Source organism: Mobula birostris, chromosome 16 (genome assembly GCF_030028105.1).
Source record: "Mobula birostris isolate sMobBir1 chromosome 16, sMobBir1.hap1, whole genome shotgun sequence".
Taxonomy (NCBI): Eukaryota; Metazoa; Chordata; class Chondrichthyes; order Myliobatiformes; family Myliobatidae; genus Mobula; species Mobula birostris.
Window position 1 is genome coordinate 76121524 of NC_092385.1, and position 16875 is coordinate 76138398.

Consider the following 16875-nt stretch of genomic DNA (forward strand, 5'->3'; position numbering starts at 1 on the left):
GACTTGGGGATCCAGTATGATCTTTTCCAGTCTTTCACATCCTATTAACCCCCAATTCTCCCACTGCTTACCTACAGTAGGAGTTATTTGCAGTTTTTAAAGACATTTTTGCAATAGAACACTACTATTATTGCATTATCTTTCACTGATAGGTACAACTTTCACAAACAGTGGGTCATGAAGAGCAGAACCTGGCAGTGTGAGCAAAGGTCAGAATATCTGTGTTATGTTTGTATTGGTCTGTTCCTTAAATGTTTCAATAATCATCACCAGTAAATGATCATTGTGCATGTTTTGTCCCAAACAAAATAGGAATGCCTTTTATAGAAAAAAATAAATAGGCAACAATCATGGGTAATGACATGCTCTGAGATTTAATAAGAGTTGAAGTTAACCACAATGTATTGCACATTGCCAAAGGCATGGATTCTGAAGGAATTTAAGGAGGGTTTGGAATTGTGAGCAATACATTTTAGGAACATTTTACTCTCTTGTTACTTCATTGCAAAGACCATTGACATTGAATGCTCTGCATTACAATATCATCTGGCTGGTGAGCCTGACATCAGTACTGGGAAAGTTACTGGAAGATATTCTAAGGGACCGGATATATGAGTATTTGGATAGATGGGACTGATTAGGGATCATCAGCATGGCCTTGTGTGTGGTAGGTTGTGACTAACCAATCTTGTAGAGTTATTTGAAGAAGTTACCAGGAAAATTGATGAAGGCAATGCAGTGGATGCCGTCTATATAGATTTTAGCAAGGCATTTCACAAGGTACCGCATGGATGGTTGGTTCAGTCACTTGGCATTCAAGATGAGGTAGTAAATTGGGTTAGTCATTGGCGTTGTGGAGAACGCAGAGAGTGGTAGTAGATGGTTGCTTCTCTGACTGGATGCCTGTGACTAGTGGAATGCTGAAGGGATCGTTGCTGGGTCTGTTGTTGTTTGTAATCTATATTAACGATCTGGCTGATAAAGCGGTCAAATGGATCAGCACATTTGCGGGATCTGGACCAGTTGGTAAAAAGGGCTGAAAAATAGCTGATGGAGTTTAATGCAGAAAACTGGGAGGTGTTTCACATCGGTATGACCAACCAGAGTTGGTCCTACATGGTGAGCAGTAGGGCACTGAGGAGTGCGGTAGAACAGAGAGATCTGGGACACAAATCCATAATTCCTTGAAAGCGGCATCACAGGTGGATAGGCTCATAAAGAAAGCTTTTGGAACATTAGCCTTCATAAATCAAAGTACTGAGTACAGGAGAATGGATGTTATGTTTCAGTTGTATAAGACAATGGTGAGGCCTAATTTGGAGTATTGTGTGCAGTCTTGGTCACCTACCTACAGGAAAAACGTAAATACAGTTGAACGAGTACAGAGAAAATTTACACAAATGTTGTTGGGACTGGAGGACCTGAGCTACAAGGAAAGGTTGAATAGGTTAGGACTTTATTCCTTGGAACATAGAAGACTGAGGGGAGATTTGATAGAGGTATACAAAATCATGAGGGGTATAGATAGGGTAAATGCAAGCAGTCATTTTCCCACTGAGGTCTGGAGGGACTACAACTGGAGATCATGGGTTAAGGGTGAAAGGTGAAATGTTTAAGGGGATCATGAGGGGAAACTTCTTGACTTAGAGGATCCTGAGAGTGTGGAATGAGCTGTCAGTGCAGGTGGTACATTTGAGTCGGTTTCAACGTTTAGGAGCAGTTTGGATTGGTACCTGGCCAGTAGGAGTATTGATGGCTATGGTCCGGACACAGGCCAATGGGACTAGATGGGCCTAACGGCCTGTTTCTCTGTCGGACTTTTCTATGGATAGTTTAAGGACATAGTTTAAATGCTGTGCAAAAACATGCCCTAAATCAGTAAGCAAGTACGGATCAGTACAAACTCTCTTACATTTGAAACAAAAATGCAATTCAATCGCCAAATATATTTTCACCATTTGCTGGAAAATGGCACCCAATTTTGGGAAACATTACAAAACTTACAAGCTTCTGAGGTGCAGCATCTTTTTTAGTTCCCTCTGAAGAACACATACAATACTGGCAGTGTGAGGGCAAATGCAGCACATGTCAGCACTGTGCTGTACATAGTGTTTGTTCTGATTTGATATTCTAGCCTCTTTTCAGTCTCTGCTAAACCAACAATCACATCCTCTGTTGCTAGAGTCTGCCAATCTTGTGTCAATTCTGAAGGTACCGTTTGCCATGGCTTGGACTGTGCAACAACTTTTACGGTCTTGATGTCAGAAGCCACTTGGCCAAGTGACATTTGCAGATGTTTTAAATTTTGCTCCAGCCCCTCTAATGCTGTATTGGTATGTTTCAATGAAGCTGCTTGTTCTTTCAGAGAGATCATGAAAGGATCCAGTTTCAAAACAGGTTCTGATTTTCCAGTGTTAGTGGTGGCCTTCCCTGCTTGCTGCACAGCACTGTCTTGGCCAACCAATTCCTTCAAATTGGTTACAAGTGCATTGAGCTCCTTGTTTTGGACTTGGTGCATGGACGCCTGCTCTTTAAGGGCTTCCTGCAAGCTCACCGGCCCTTTCTGTGCCTCAAGGAGCAATGCCTTCAGCTCCTGAAGCCGAACCCTATTGATGTAAGTTGACCCCAGGACTCCAATGATGGCTCCCAGCACAGACCCCACCAGAGACCAGTTTTTTGTTCTCTCTGCTCTTGCCCGCTCTTTCTCATGGCTTCCCCTCACTGCTGCTGAGAAGAGAGCAAATGTCTCACGTTCAACTTCTTCCGCATTTTCATAGGCTGTTCGATGTCTTCTTTCATCCTGATTGCAGGATAGAAAACAAAATTAAATGCAATATTAAACTTTATTTTCTCGACCTTTGCTTATTAATAAAAAGAAAGCACGAAGGACAGACACATCAAGCATAGCAGATGGGGACAGGCAGCTGCGAAGACAAATTCAGGAGTATTTCCAGTACACAGATATAAAGGAACACGAAATAATTGCTATTCCAAATCTGATGCAACCCAAGAAAAAACACAACAAAAGAACAGAATAATTAAAAAAAACAATAAATACAGTTTTGTGCAAAAATCTTAGGCACATTATTTATAGATATCAGAATCAGGTTTATCCTCAATTATGTCTGTCACAAAATTTTTGTTTTCTTTTTGAGGCAGCAGTGCAGTACAATCCATAAAATTACTACAGTACTGTGCAAAAGTTTTAGACACCCTAGCTAAATATACGTCTAAGATTTTTTTCACAGTACTGTGTACATATGTAAGACAGTTTACGTACATATGTTGATTATATGTACATTACATGACTCTAGGCAAAGGAGTGTCCGTACAAAAGGTGAGTGACAGAAACTGAAAGTAGTGGTGGTTGGAGGTGTGGAGGAGTGGGTTACTGCTTGGGGGAAAATAACTGTTTTCCAGTCTGGTGATCCTGGTGTGGATGCTACTTAGCCTCCTCCCTGATGGGAATGGCCAAGCAGTCCATGAGCAGGGTTGATGGGATTCTTCATGATGCTGCTGGCTCTTTTCTGGCACAGCTCTGTATACATGACCTTGATGGTGCGGTGGTCGGCTGGTGCTGGTGATGTGTTGGGCGGTTTTGACTACCCGTTGTGGTGCCTTCCTGCCCGTTGCAGTGAGTTTCAGTACCATGCAGTGATACAGCCTGTTAGCATGCTCTCTGCTGTGCACCTGTACTATGACATGAGTATAGATGCGCATAAAGCAGCTCTCTTCAGCCTCCTTAGAAAGCAAAGGCACTGGTGAGCTTTCCTGATTGTTTAGAATTAATTTTGGGTCCAGGACAGGTTGTGCAAAATGTGCAGTCTCAGGAGTTTGAAACTTCTTGCAACTTCCACTGCTATCCTGCCGATGTAAAGGGGGCGTGGGTGGTGTGAGCTCCAAAGTCGATAACCATCTCTTTTGTCTTCTTGATATTGAGGAAGAGGTTATTTGCCTCTTACGTGCAAACCCATAGCAAATTGTGAATGGCACCACAGTTACTATGATTGTTCTTTTCAGAAGTATATTTTGTTCGCTGTAGCGTCACCAACTACAGACTTTTCCTAGGGATTTACCCCCAAAGCCTTCCATATGAGTGGGTATAGCTGCATGGCAGCAGAGGGTTGATATCAGAGTTTTCCTTCTCCTAGATGAGCTGCCAACCACAGCTGATGAGCCCCATCTGCCTAAAGTGACTGGTTTTAAGACACTAGTGAACTATCTTCGCCCTTTCTCCTGTCAGTAGAAACTGTTCTGCTGGGCTTAGGGGCTAAGCCACATGTAAAGGCCAGAAGCAGGATTTGGTTGTCAGAGATCATTTGAGATGCACACCATTGGGAGCATTTAATAGATAGTGGGAGGTGATCCCCACTAATCCCCCCCTTCACCCAACCTCCCCCAACCCAGCTACAGCAACCTTATGAACCCAATTGTTATTATCCTTCAAACATCAATGTATAATGACAGAGCAAAGTGAATTAGCAAAACAAAATCCTCACTTGAAGCAGTTTATGTTCTTGAGTGGCCAACTCGAGATAGTGACTGTCCTCCCGTGAGACTCTGTCTAATTTATCCCGAACCTCCTTCAATTTCAATTGCTGAGCTTCAAGGGTTTCCTGGCTTTGTCGAACAACACCGCGGGCAACCATGAATGCTTTCTCTGCCTAAGAGCAACAATGCATTTGTCAGTCACACATTACCATTTCAGTTTTTATTGCAGGCTTCCAGTTCTTTTGAGAGCCCAACACATTTAAGAACAGCTAGTAGGTATAACAACTTACATCAGAATCAGGTTCAATATCACTGCAACGTCATGAAATTTATTGTTTTGTGTAATACTAATAACAAAACCTAAAACTTACAGCAAGTATATAAAATAAAATAAAACAAATAAGTAGTGCCAAAAGAGAGGAAAAAATACTGAGGTAGTGTTCATGGGTTCATTGTCCATTCAGAAATCGGACGGCAGAGGGGAAGAAGCTGTTCCTGAAACACTGAGTGTGTGTCTTCAGGCTCCTGTACCTCCTCCCTGATGGTAGCAATGAGAAGAGGGCACGCCCAGGGTGATGGGGGTCCTTAATGATGGATGCTACCTTTTTAAGGCATCACCTTTTGAAGGTGTCATAGATGCTAGAGTGGCTGGTGCCTATGATGGAGCTGGCTGAGTTCACAACTTTCTGTAGCTTTTTCTGATCTTGTGCACTGGCCCCTCCATACCAGATATTGATGCAACCAGTTAGAATGCTCTCCACGGTACATCTGTACATTTATATGTGCTTTCAAGGTCATGTAACATCTCAGTTTTATCAAACAAACTTTAATACCATTCAACTGGAGGTAGTCTGAGAAAAGGTTATGACAAGCTTGGGCAAAAATGATACCCAATAATAAAAAACTACTTTAAACTGATTATAGAAACAAAGAAAATAGCTGCAGTAGGCCATTCAGCCCTTCGAGCCTGCACCGCCATTCAGTATGATCATGGCTGATCATCCAACTCAGAACCCTGTACCAGCCTTCCCTCCATACCCCCGATCCCTTTAGCATCCCGTAATCCCATTATGGGTGGTGTTCTACCAAAAATATCTTTGATTTCACTGTTGTCAGCTCAATTATGGTGTCAATAGTAAAACCTGAATTTAAAAAATATAAGTTGCATCTGAAATGCAAACATTAACTTCTTTAAAGATCCTTTTTGATTTGATGAATACTTTTAGTAGTACATTTTCTTTTGAAAAGAAAAACAAATTATAGCAAACATATCAATCAATGCTCAGATGCGGCTGTTGATCTGTAGCTACTGGGCTTCTGGATGGGCTCCACACTCTCCACAGTCATAGAGTGACTTTTGGGGACTCTGAAGTTTATGTTCCTTGTGTTTTTGTTTACTTCTTTTGATTACAATTTGATCGAGACACTTCAGCGCTGCGCTGAACTAACTCTGTAATTAATGTTATTTGTTTACTTTTTATTGTTTGAACAACCTATATTTTTTTTGCACACTGGATCTTGTTATGTGGGGTCCTTTCTTTTAACAGGTTCTATTCTGTTTCTTTGTTTGCGGCTGCCTGCAAGAAGATGAATCTCAAGGTTGTATACTGTATACGTCTGCATATGTATGCACAGGACCCCGACATTTCTTCACCCCAGCCACCACAAATCAGTCTTCTGGGGCTACTTCCTTGGCATCTTCATTTGTTTGGTTCTCTTACTTGTGTTTAAAGGTCTTCTGTCCTCTCCTATCAGATTCCCCTTTCTGCAACCCTGTATCTCTTTCACCAATCAACTTCCCAGCTCTTTACTTTACGCCTCCCCCCTCCTGTTTTCACTTATCACCTTGTGTTACTTCCTCCCCTCCCCCACCACCTTACTCTGACTCTTCATCTTTTTTTCCTCCAGTCCTGATGAAGGGTTTCGGCCTGAAGCGTTCACTGTACTCTTTTCCATAGATGCTGCCTGGCCTGCTGAGTTCCTCCAGCATGTTGTGTGTGATGCCAATGCCCTAGATATTTATTCCCATCACCACTGGCACACCATACTTGGTTTGTCATTTACAAAATGCATTGGAGTGACTCATCTAGGCTACACCATTAGCACTCCCAAACCTACTGGCCACCTACATGGCCACCTGAGGATACTTGGAATTCCTTTCCAAGTCAAACAGCACCCTAATTAGAAATATACCACGATTGTCACTGAGTCAAAATCCTGGAAAGCCCCACTGAACAAGACATCAGAGCACCTCAACTGGAAGGACTGCAGGCACCTAAAGTGGTGACTCACCCCTCCACATTCTCAGCAGGAAGAAGGCATGGACTATAATTGCTGGCCCTGCCAGTGACAATCACAGCCTGAATAAAAATTAATTTACTGTCTCAAACATTATTCAATACCAGTCTGTACTTCAGACATCAGAAGTGGCACATTATTTCTATAATTGCTTTACCTCTGTGACATTCAGCTGTGCCTCTTGAACTTCTTTCAGTCCAACAAACTCCTCATAGTTTTCCCACAGGGTGTTCGCTGTGGCTCGGATGTGGTCTATCGCCTTTTTGCTGAAATTCTTTCCCAGTTCGACCAATTTCAGAGGTGTAGCATCTTTATTTTCACTGAGAGCCTTGGTAACTGTTTTCTGCGAGGCTTGGGAACAGTAGAGGCGGACTTGGAGATTATTGCTTCTTGCAATTTGGAAGCAATAAACACGGGAGCACATCATACCAAATCGCCCCTTCTTCATCACTGTCGATTGCTTCAAAAACAATGCTCATTCAGTCAAAACTAAGTAGCCTGAGAATGCATTGACAAAGATTGTTTAGAGTATTCATAACAACAATTTGAATTTTAAATAAACTTTTATTTTTTTAAATTTAGATTCAGATTCATTTCTCAGATCTACATCGAAGCATTCAGGAAATGCATCGTTTGTGCTACCAACCAGCCCATCCAAAAATGTGCTGGGAGCAGCCCACAAGTGTTGCCACATATCCAGCATCGACTTAACATGCTCACAATTCTTGGCAGGAAAAACATAGAACACAATAACAGCAGAAGGAAAAAACACCACCAAAAATGCTGGAGGAGCTCAGCAAGTCAGGCAGCATCTATGGATAAGAGTAAACAGTCGACATTCCAAGTGGAGACCCTTCTTCAGGATTGAAAAGGAAGGGAGAAGATGCCAGAATAAAAGTGTGGGGGAGAGGAAGGAGGCAAGTTGGAATGTGATAGATGAAGCCAAGTAGGTGGGAAAAGTAAATGGCTGGAGAGGAGAAATCTGATAGGAGAGGATAGCAGACCATAGTAGAGAGGGAAGGAGGAGGGCACCCAAGTGGAGGTGATAGGCAAGGGAGAAGAGGTATGAGGCCACAGTGGGGAATAGCAGAGGGGAGGGCAAGGGGATTTTTTTTACTGGAAGGAAAAATCAATATTTATTACATAAGGTTGGAGGATACCCAGACAGAACTTAAAGAGTTGCTCCTCCACCCTGAAGACAGCCTCACCGTGGCACAAGAGACCATGGACCAACATAGGAATCAGAACAGGAATCACCCTGAAGGCAGCCTCACCGTGGCTATAACTGTTAAGGTGGCAGAAAGATAGGGTGAGTATGGATGTTAGGGGAATGGAGGAGATAAAGATGAGGGCAGTTTCAATGGTGGAGGAAGGAAAACCACATGCTTTGAAGATGGAGGACATCTCAAATATCTTGGAAAGGAAAGCCTCATCCTGGGAGCAGATGTGGCAGAGAGGAAGGAACTAAGAAAAGGGAATAGCATTTTTACAGGAGACAGGATAGAAAAAGATACAGTCAAGATAACTGTGGGAATCGGTAGGTTTACAAAAGATGTTGGTTGACATTTTGTCTACAGAGATGGAGCTAGAGAGATTGAGAAAGTGGAGGGTGGTGTCGGAAATGGACCAAGGACACTTAAGGACAGGATGGAAGTTAAAGGCAAAATTGATGAAATTGATGAGCTCATCATGGACGCAAGGAGCAGCAGCAATCTAGTTGTCAATGCAGCCGAGGAAGAATTGGGAGCATTACTGGAGAAGGCTTGGAGCATAGACTGTTCTACATAGCCAATGAAAAGGCAAGCAAAGCTGGGGCCCATGGGGGTACCCATGGCTACCTCATGAGTCTGCGGAAAGTGGGAGGAGCTGAAGAAGAAAATGTTCAGGGTGAGGACAAGTTCTGCCAGACGGAGGGGGGTGGTGGTGGAGGGGAACGGGTTGGTTCTTTTGTTGAGAAAGCAGTGCAGAGCTATTAGACCTTCTTGATGGGTATAAAAGTGTATAGGGACTGGACATCCATGGTGAAAATGACTTGGTCAGGCTAGGGAATTGAAAGTTACCGAGGAGATGGAGAACATGAGAAGTGTCACAGATGGAAGTGGGAAGGGACTGAAGCGAGGGAGATAGAATGGAGTTGTTTGTGCATCTGGGGAAAGAGGCAGAAGCAGGCAGCGCAGAGCAAGGGAACTATAGGCTTGGTAGCAGTGGATGGGAGTTCTCCAGAGTTGATAATGTCAGTGATGTTGTCCAAGAGTTTTCTGATGGTCTGGAGCATGGTTCTCTTCAAGAGGTAGGTAAGAGGAGATGTCTGAGAGTTGCCACCTGGCCTCAGTCAGTCCACTACAGTATAGCAGCACCTCCTTTGTCTGCGGATTTGATGGTAAGATAGGGATTGCTGCAGAAAGAGTGAAGGGCAGTGTGTTCAGAGGGGAAAGCTTTCAGGAGTACTGAGAAGTGCTGAAATTGAGCAGATTGATGTCTCGTCATTAAGATGAAAAGATCATGATGGCATGAATATCGATGTATCCTTCTGATAAAAATAATTCTGTCCCCTTCCCCTCTTCTTCTATTCCGCACACTGGCCTCTTACCTCTTCTCACCTGCCTATCACACCACTTCCCGGTGCCCTGCATTCTTTCCTTTCTCCCATGATCCACTCTCACCTCCTTTTAGATTCCTTCTTGTCCAGTCCTTTACCTTTCTTACTGACCTGGCTTCACCTATCACCTTCCAGCTATCTTCCTTCCCCGCCCTCCACCTTTTTTCCTGGCATCTTCCCTCTTCCTTTCCAATCCCAAAGAAGGGTCTTGGCCTGAAATGTGGACTGTTTGTTCACTTCCATCGACGCTGCCTGTTTTGCTGAGTTCCTCCAGCATTTTATATCTGTTGCTTTGGAGGTTCAGCATCTGTTTATGAACTGCAGAAAAAGCCCCTTTCCATACACACACACACACACACACACACACAGTCCTCCAACTCCAAGACAGGCTTACGGCCAACAATTATTGACCATCTCTGACTGTCATTGAATAGAACTAGTCATTTTGTAGATTAAGAGTCTGCCACACTGCTCTGGGTTTGTAGTCACTCAGGCCTGACCCAGGAAGAGAAACATATTTCCTTCCTTAAAAGGACTTCACTAAACCATATTAACAGTTATTATTACTGATAGTAGCTTATTTCAGATTTAAATAACCAGAATCTAAAATCCTCAGTTGTGGGTGTCATTGACCTCCCACATCATGAAGACCCTGGAGAGACTTGTTCTGGAGCTGCTCCGGCCTATGGTCAGGCCACACTTAGATCCCCTCCAGTTCGCCTACCAGCCCCGACTAGGAGTTGAGGATGCCATCGTCTACCTGCTGAACCGTGTCTACGCCCACCTGGACAAGCCAGCGAGCACTGTGAGGGTCATGTTTTTTGACTTCTCCAGTGCGTTCAACACCATCCGCCCTGCTCTGCTGGGGGAGAAGCTGACAGTGATGCAGGTGGATGCTTCCCTGGTATCATGGATTCTTGATTACCTGACTGGCAGACCACAGTACATGTGCTTGCAACACTGTGTGTCCAACAGAGTGATCAGCAGCACTGAGGCTCCACAGGGGACTGTCTTGTCTCCCTTTCTCTTCACCATTTACACCCCAGACTTCAACTACTGCACCGAGTCTTGTCATCTTCAGAAGTTTTCTGATGACTCTGCCATAGTTGGATGCATCAGCAAGGGAGATGAGGTTGAGTACAGGGCTACGGTAGGAAACTTTGTTACATGGTGTGAGCAGAATTATCTGCAGCTTAATGTGAAAAAGACTAAGGAGCTGGTGGTAGACCTGAGGAGAGCTAAGGTACCGGTGACCCCTGTTTCCATCCAGGGGGGTCAGTGTGGACATGGTGGAGGATTACAAATACCTGGGGATACGAATTGATAATAAACTGGACTGGTCTAAGAACACTGAGGCTGTCTACAAGAAGGGTCAGAGCCGTCTCTATTTCCCGAGGAGACTGAGGTCCTTTAACATCTGCTGGACAATGCTGAGGATGTTCTACGAGTCTGTGGTGGCCAGTGCTATCATGTTTGCTGTTGTGTGCTGGGGCAGCAGGCTGAGAGTAGCAGACACCAACAGAATCAACAAACTCATTCGTAAGGCCAGTGGTGTTGTGGGGATGGAACTGGACTCTCTCACGGTGGTGTCTGAAAAGAGGATGCTGTCTAAGTTGCATGCCATCTTGGTCAATGTCTCCCATCCACTACATAAAGTACTGGTTGGGCACAGGAGTACATTCAGCCAGAGACTCATTCCACCGAGATGCAACACAGAGTGTCATAGGAAATCATTCCTGCCTGTGGCCATCAAACTTTACAACTTCTCCCTTGGAGGGTCAGACACCCTAAGCCAATAGGCTGGTCCTGGACTTATTTCATAATTTACTGGCATAATTTACATATTACTATTTAACTATTTATGGTTCTATTACTATTTATTATTTATGGTGCAACTGTAACGAAAACCAATTTCCCCCGGGATCAATAAAGTATGACTATGACTATGACTCTGTGTGGGTAGTATCCGATTATGCCTTAAGATCTTTGTCCGACCGTTTGGATTACTGGTAGTAAATGCTGGCATTGGCACATCTCATAAACAGATAAATAGTCCAGTAATCTAACGACTATACCACCATGCATCTCATCTTTTCTACTAACCACATGAGCAAGCTGGGATTTTATTTATACATTACTTCAATCATCAATACTTAAAACAAACAAAACAAACAAAGCAAGTACAATCATTGATCATAAATCACACACTCAGTAACAGCTGTAGTCTACGTTATGCACTGTTATTGAGCCGTAAGCCGTTATAACAAGAGTTTCAGTTCTTCATTATCACCACCTCTCCCTACCTCCATTCACATCTGTACTGTATTCACACACATTTACAGTGGTAGCAATAACTGCAATCCACTCCCTCTATACCCACTCACAGCTTGAGCCATGCTTCTTCTTTTGAATGCTTACTGTTCTCGAATCTACTAAGGCTTCTTCTGAATCCAGGGATATTCTGTAGGTAGCCCTGTGCACAGTCAGCTCTCCTCTCCGTCTGCGGTGCGACCTCTGGACCCGCCCACTCCCTCTGACCTTTCACCTCGCGGCTGCCGGCGCCGGCTTCGGCTCCCCGGCAACCGTATTAAGCCACAGTGCTGCAAGTAAAGCACAGATCTATATCCCCTCTTTTACAATATTTTAGGACAGGCTAACTTTTCTCACGTCACCTCCCGCGTTCTGGTTACATTTATTACAAGGAGCACAAAGCTTTGGCTAATTTATTCACATTCCGTCCCACCAGAGGTGGGACAGCTTCTGCTCTTCCATTCCACATCTGCCGATTCGTCCCAATGTTATTCACTTCATGTCCTTCTCCAAATACAGAGAAGCAACACAGTTTCCCTTTAATGCAACTAATATTTATGCTACAACTGCCTCCAAGATGCTTGTCACTGAATGCTTTTCTGAAAGATTGGTCCCGAATGTGCTGGCGTCGAATCAATTACTCTATTTGCTCTATAGTCACTTGGCTGTTTCCACTCCGCAGATTCGTTTCTTTCATTCATTCCTGTGATTCAAAAGGTAGTTAAGTATAAATATTTAGTAGAGTAGATAAGAAATGCAGCACAACAGTTATCATTTTTTAGGCATATGCTGTCGGAATTAATGTACTCCGCACCGAGTACTTTTTCCATGGAGTATATAGGGTGATGAAAGTGCTGTGCCGGGAATGCAAGGTTAGTTGTTGTTGGAGGAGGCGCCTTTGTTCCATCTTGTGAGTGGGACCCGGGGTTAAGATTTAAACTGAGGGGGAAAGGCTATTTGCCAACAGTGAGAGGGCAGGAGAAGTCCAGGGCATGTGCGTGGGGCAGCTCTGGGCTGCATGGTTGTGTGTGTGTGAAGTCATTCCCCCAAACCCTGGCTTCCTGTGTGTGTGAGTGAGTGGGGGTGGGGGTGCCCATGGGAGGGATGCTGTTGTTATGGAGCTCACAGCCTGGCTCCCTTCATGACTGACTGTCTGCGATGGGCTTGATCTGGAGCACAGCACTGCAGCCTTCCCTCAACTAATCATACACACCATCACCCATCTGTACTGACACCACCACAGGAGCACAACAGAAATGATCCACACGCCTAACTTGGTAATATTCTATGTGTTTATCTTTTAAATTATTCAATTAAATATTTTGGGTATTGATACTCCCTTTAGTCTAACTGTTTAATGTGAAATGTTCTGAGGCACATGTCACGATGAAATTTTAGGCAAAGTAATAAATAGGTTCGATAGATTTTGCCATTTTATTTACAGAACTGACAGCATTGTTTACTAGTTGCTCAACAGTAATGGTCTCTGAGTATGAACAGTTGTGGTTCTTAGAGAAATAATTGCAGAAAAATCTTGGTCACATATTTATTTTATAATCTTGTATGTTTGTATGATGAACTTTAACAGGCCTGAATGATTGTTAAGCTTGCGATTTGGAATAGTTTTCTCTTTTAATGAAAGCAAAATGATATATGAAATCCCATTAGAAAGGCTGACTCCATGATATGTTTTGAAAGATGGTATAAAATTATCTTTTTATTATTGTTTTATTATCTCAGTGAATAAAATTTGTCATGGTTTTGTAAGTGTGCTGCCTTTGCAAGCATAAAATGTGAAACATTGTCCAGTTATTCTGCTGTGTGAAAACCAGTAGATTACTATAGTGCAACACCAATGGTCTTGAAGATGTCTGTTGTAATCTCACTGCATAACTTTAGATGGCCATGTGAATGCTCTGTACACACTTGCAACCCAAGTGTGTGGGCTTGCAAATGTTGTACGGATGTGATTACAGAATTGATTATCATACGAGATAGTATCTGTCTTAACACGTTGGCTCAGGAAAGCAAAACCTTGAGTAATTTAAAACAAAATCCATATTGTTCTATAAATAAACATGTTCTGTTTTAAAGTTTCACATTGATCACTAGTTGCTCTCCTGTGGTGTTGCTGTTGATCTTCTATGAGCCAATACACTGTTAATCTGTCTCAGACGCTGCTCTAGTGCTTCAAGTGGTTTCCAATAATTACATTTTGATATAGTTGGAAAGCTAATGTAAAATTTTTCTAATGGTGAATGACCTGTGTTCTTGGGCGGGGGGGGGACGCGGAGTAAGCAGGACAGCTAACTGGAAATTAATAAATCTGTAGATTGGTGTTTGTGTACAGGCTTAAAATTATTCTCTCATAATGTATTTTGAGTAAAGTATAATAAATGAAATCTATAATATACCATATAAGGGCAAAAAATATTATTTACTCTTTCAAACAAATGAATTTGATATTAAATACCTACCCCTTTTGCTTTAGGAATGGCAGCAGTTAAAGTTCTTTAACTGCTGCCATCGTACTTGGTTCTGTAATTGAAAGTAGGAGCATGAGTGATGTTGGCTGACATGATGCCTTTCAAGTTGTTGTAAGTTGCTCCTCCTTGCTTTGAAATGTCACTTTCAAATGAAGGGACATTCCTTATTTGTGTTTTTATTTGCTTCAATGAACTGCAAAGTTTAATCCTCTGCATTTCTGGATCACAATATTTTGTGGCTTTTCTAAGTTAAGCCAAAACTTTGGTGCACTGCCAGTGTGCAGCTCATGAAGAAGACACTGAAGCTTTATGATTTCCTGTTTGGCAATACTTTTTTTTAAAGGCTTATTGTTGTTTCAAAATCTTGTCCTCATTCCTTCCTAATTCTGTAAGCTTCTCAAGTCATATAACTTAACAGAACTGCTCTCTATACTCTTGTACGTCCTGAAATTTCATTGTTTCGTTTTCAGCTGCCTTAGCCCTGTGCTGCAGTATTCTCTTCCTAGCATCTAATTTTTTTTCTTCTTTAGAATATTCCTCACAACCTCTTATTTTGACAAAGGTTTTAGCTACCTGTCTACATGCATCATTTTCTTTGTTTGATAACTGTCTGCTGAAGTGCAGATGCCTTTAGTAAAGTTGCACACTTGTTGTCTTGATGATGATTATTTATAGAACAAGTAACAGATTAGGTTTAATTAATACATTGATTTACTATATATGAATTCAATTTTTCTTTGTCTTAATTTTTCTTTCCTTCAATTTCATGTTCAAGCAGATTTGCCTCATTCTACAACGTAGATTAATTTAGTTTCTTTAAGGACTGTTGAATAATTGCTTCCAAGTGAAGGTCCAAACACAAAAACATTGATCAGATAACTTGGCTGAAGGAAAATATGCTTACTTTTGCAATAAACATGCATAAATTTTTAAATGTGATTCTTGTGTGCCAAGTTGTTAGTGATCCTTTTTGTCCTTTCTGGAAACAGCATAGAGGCTGACTATTTTTCTTTAAGTAAAACTAGAAAAAAAAATTTTCTACTTTTTTTTTAAAGCTATATTTCCTGGAGAAATTAAGACATCATAGAGTTGGGGAGGCAGTAAGCTAACAAAGGGCAAGAATAAAATTGTTTTTGCAAAATAAAACAAGAAAAACACAAGAAATTTAAAAGTGTGAAATATCCTTGAAAATGATTTGTTTCTTGTCCGTTTTGTCAATTCATATTCAACTTGGGGGTGAGTAAGCACCAGATGTGATAGGTTAATTTTAAAGGAGTTGTCACCAGTAACTTTCCTTGCTTAAATTTTTCAAGGGCAGTATCAATAGAATGGAATTCATGGCAAATATGGGAATAATGCTTTGTGCAGGGTTCATGCAATCATTAATTGTTTTAATCAGCTTCCTGCTTCAGATCTCTTTCAGATCACTTGTCATTTGACTTCTCGTGCCCTCCTCTATGAGCCAAAAATATTCAGACACAACTTTTTAAAAATTTATTTAGAGGTACAGTGCAGAACAGGCCCTTCCAGCCCAACAAGCCACACCAGCCAGCAACCCACCTGTTTAACACTAGCCTAATTACAGGACAATTTACAATGACCAATTGACCAACTAACCAGTACGTCTTTGGACTGTGGGAGGAAACCAGAGCACCCAGAGTAAACCCACGGTCACAAGGAGAATGTACAAAACTCCTTACAGACTCCTTACATTTTAATGTTGCGAAGTGCTGGATAAATCTTTGTGGTTAGACACGTTAATGGATTGATATCGTACAGTGCTAAATGAAATGCATCGTATTAAGACTCAGTTATTTGTAACTGTCATGCAAGACTAAATGAACACTAGGTCTTTCAGGAACACTATTCATGTTGCTGTCACAAGTAGCTTAATAATCTCTGGCTCGTTCAGACACAGTGAACTGTTCCTGTTCAATGACATGAAAGAGCATTTCTTGTTCAAGCACAGCAACATATCACTAGCACATGACACTGAAGTCCAGTTTAGTCAGACAGACTAATGTGTATCTGTTGCAAAGGCTAATTCAATCCCAGCTCATTTCAGAAGTCCTGCTGCACTGAAATGATTAATAATGAGTAGTTTGTGACAATTCTGTTTGCACAGTCAAAATAGTTAAATTCATTTGAACAGGATATGATGATGTGGTCAGCCATATAGCACACTGATAGAACTGGGTATATGGTTGGTTATAATATTTAGAGTACAATACTTTGTTAATTTGCTCATATTTCAATTACTTCATCCTCCTTTACACATGTGTAATGGAAATGATGTTAAACAATCTTGAATCGGAAAAGCAGGTTTTCAGAGTGTGTGTGTCTCTAAGCATCTGGTTGGTGGGTGCTGACAGAGGTGAGGCAGAGCAGTACTGTTGTTTGCTTTGGTGCTTTGCCTAGTGACTCATCAAGTTGGCATTTGAACAGAATTGATCTATGAATAGAGCCTGCAGCTGTTGTTTAACTGCTTTCCCAGTCTGGCACTCTGTTCAGCCTGTTCACCCTTCATTTTAATTTTCCCACCAATTGAGCTTAGAAGGATTTAATTTGATTATTTGACACCCAACTATGTTTTCTCTAAGAATGTTTCATGTTATTATGATTAGGAATAATGTTAAGTTCTTTAGTCACTCACCACCTAACCATATTACGAAGCTTGCCTCGGAAACAAGT

At 42.0% G+C, this 16875-nt stretch overlaps 2 protein-coding genes across 7 annotated transcripts in view; one reads left to right on the forward strand and one right to left on the reverse strand.

Moving 5' to 3' along the window:
* Window positions 1-368: 368 nt before the first annotated feature.
* ccdc51 (coiled-coil domain containing 51) lies at window positions 369-11902 on the reverse strand. Of its 5 annotated transcripts, none has more exons than XM_072280150.1 (4): window positions 11807-11902; window positions 6947-7140; window positions 4500-4664; window positions 369-2800 (listed from the first exon to the last, which is right to left on the reverse strand). In XM_072280150.1, the coding sequence occupies exons 3-4, from the start codon at window positions 4647-4649 to the stop codon at window positions 2030-2032; spliced, it is 921 nt and encodes a 306-aa protein (XP_072136251.1). In that variant the 5' UTR covers window positions 4650-4664; window positions 6947-7140; window positions 11807-11902; the 3' UTR covers window positions 369-2029. The 5 variants fall into 5 exon arrangements, with proteins under 5 accessions (XP_072136251.1, XP_072136248.1, XP_072136247.1 ...); XM_072280147.1 differs by having other exon boundaries at window positions 6947-7287; window positions 11807-11894; XM_072280146.1 differs by having other exon boundaries at window positions 6947-7249; window positions 11773-11894.
* A 687-nt stretch (window positions 11903-12589) lies between these two features.
* brpf1 (bromodomain and PHD finger containing, 1) overlaps window positions 12590-16875 on the forward strand; it is a 51887-nt gene continuing 47601 nt past the window's right edge. For both annotated transcript variants that reach the window (XM_072280880.1, XM_072280881.1), the window contains exon 1: window positions 12590-12975. The gene's annotated coding sequence lies outside the window, so the exon portion shown is untranslated. The remainder of the gene's footprint in view (window positions 12976-16875) is intronic.

Bases quoted from the DNA above. Each gene is read 5' to 3' on its own strand.
- ccdc51 (XM_072280146.1), bottom strand. The intron at 4,665-6,946 runs GTAAAGCAATTA...TGTTGCTCTTAG, and splicing joins CACAGCTGAATGTCACAGAG to GCAGAGAAAGCATTCATGGT. The intron at 2,801-4,499 runs GTGAGGATTTTG...TCCTGCAATCAG, and splicing joins AAGAACATAAACTGCTTCAA to GATGAAAGAAGACATCGAAC.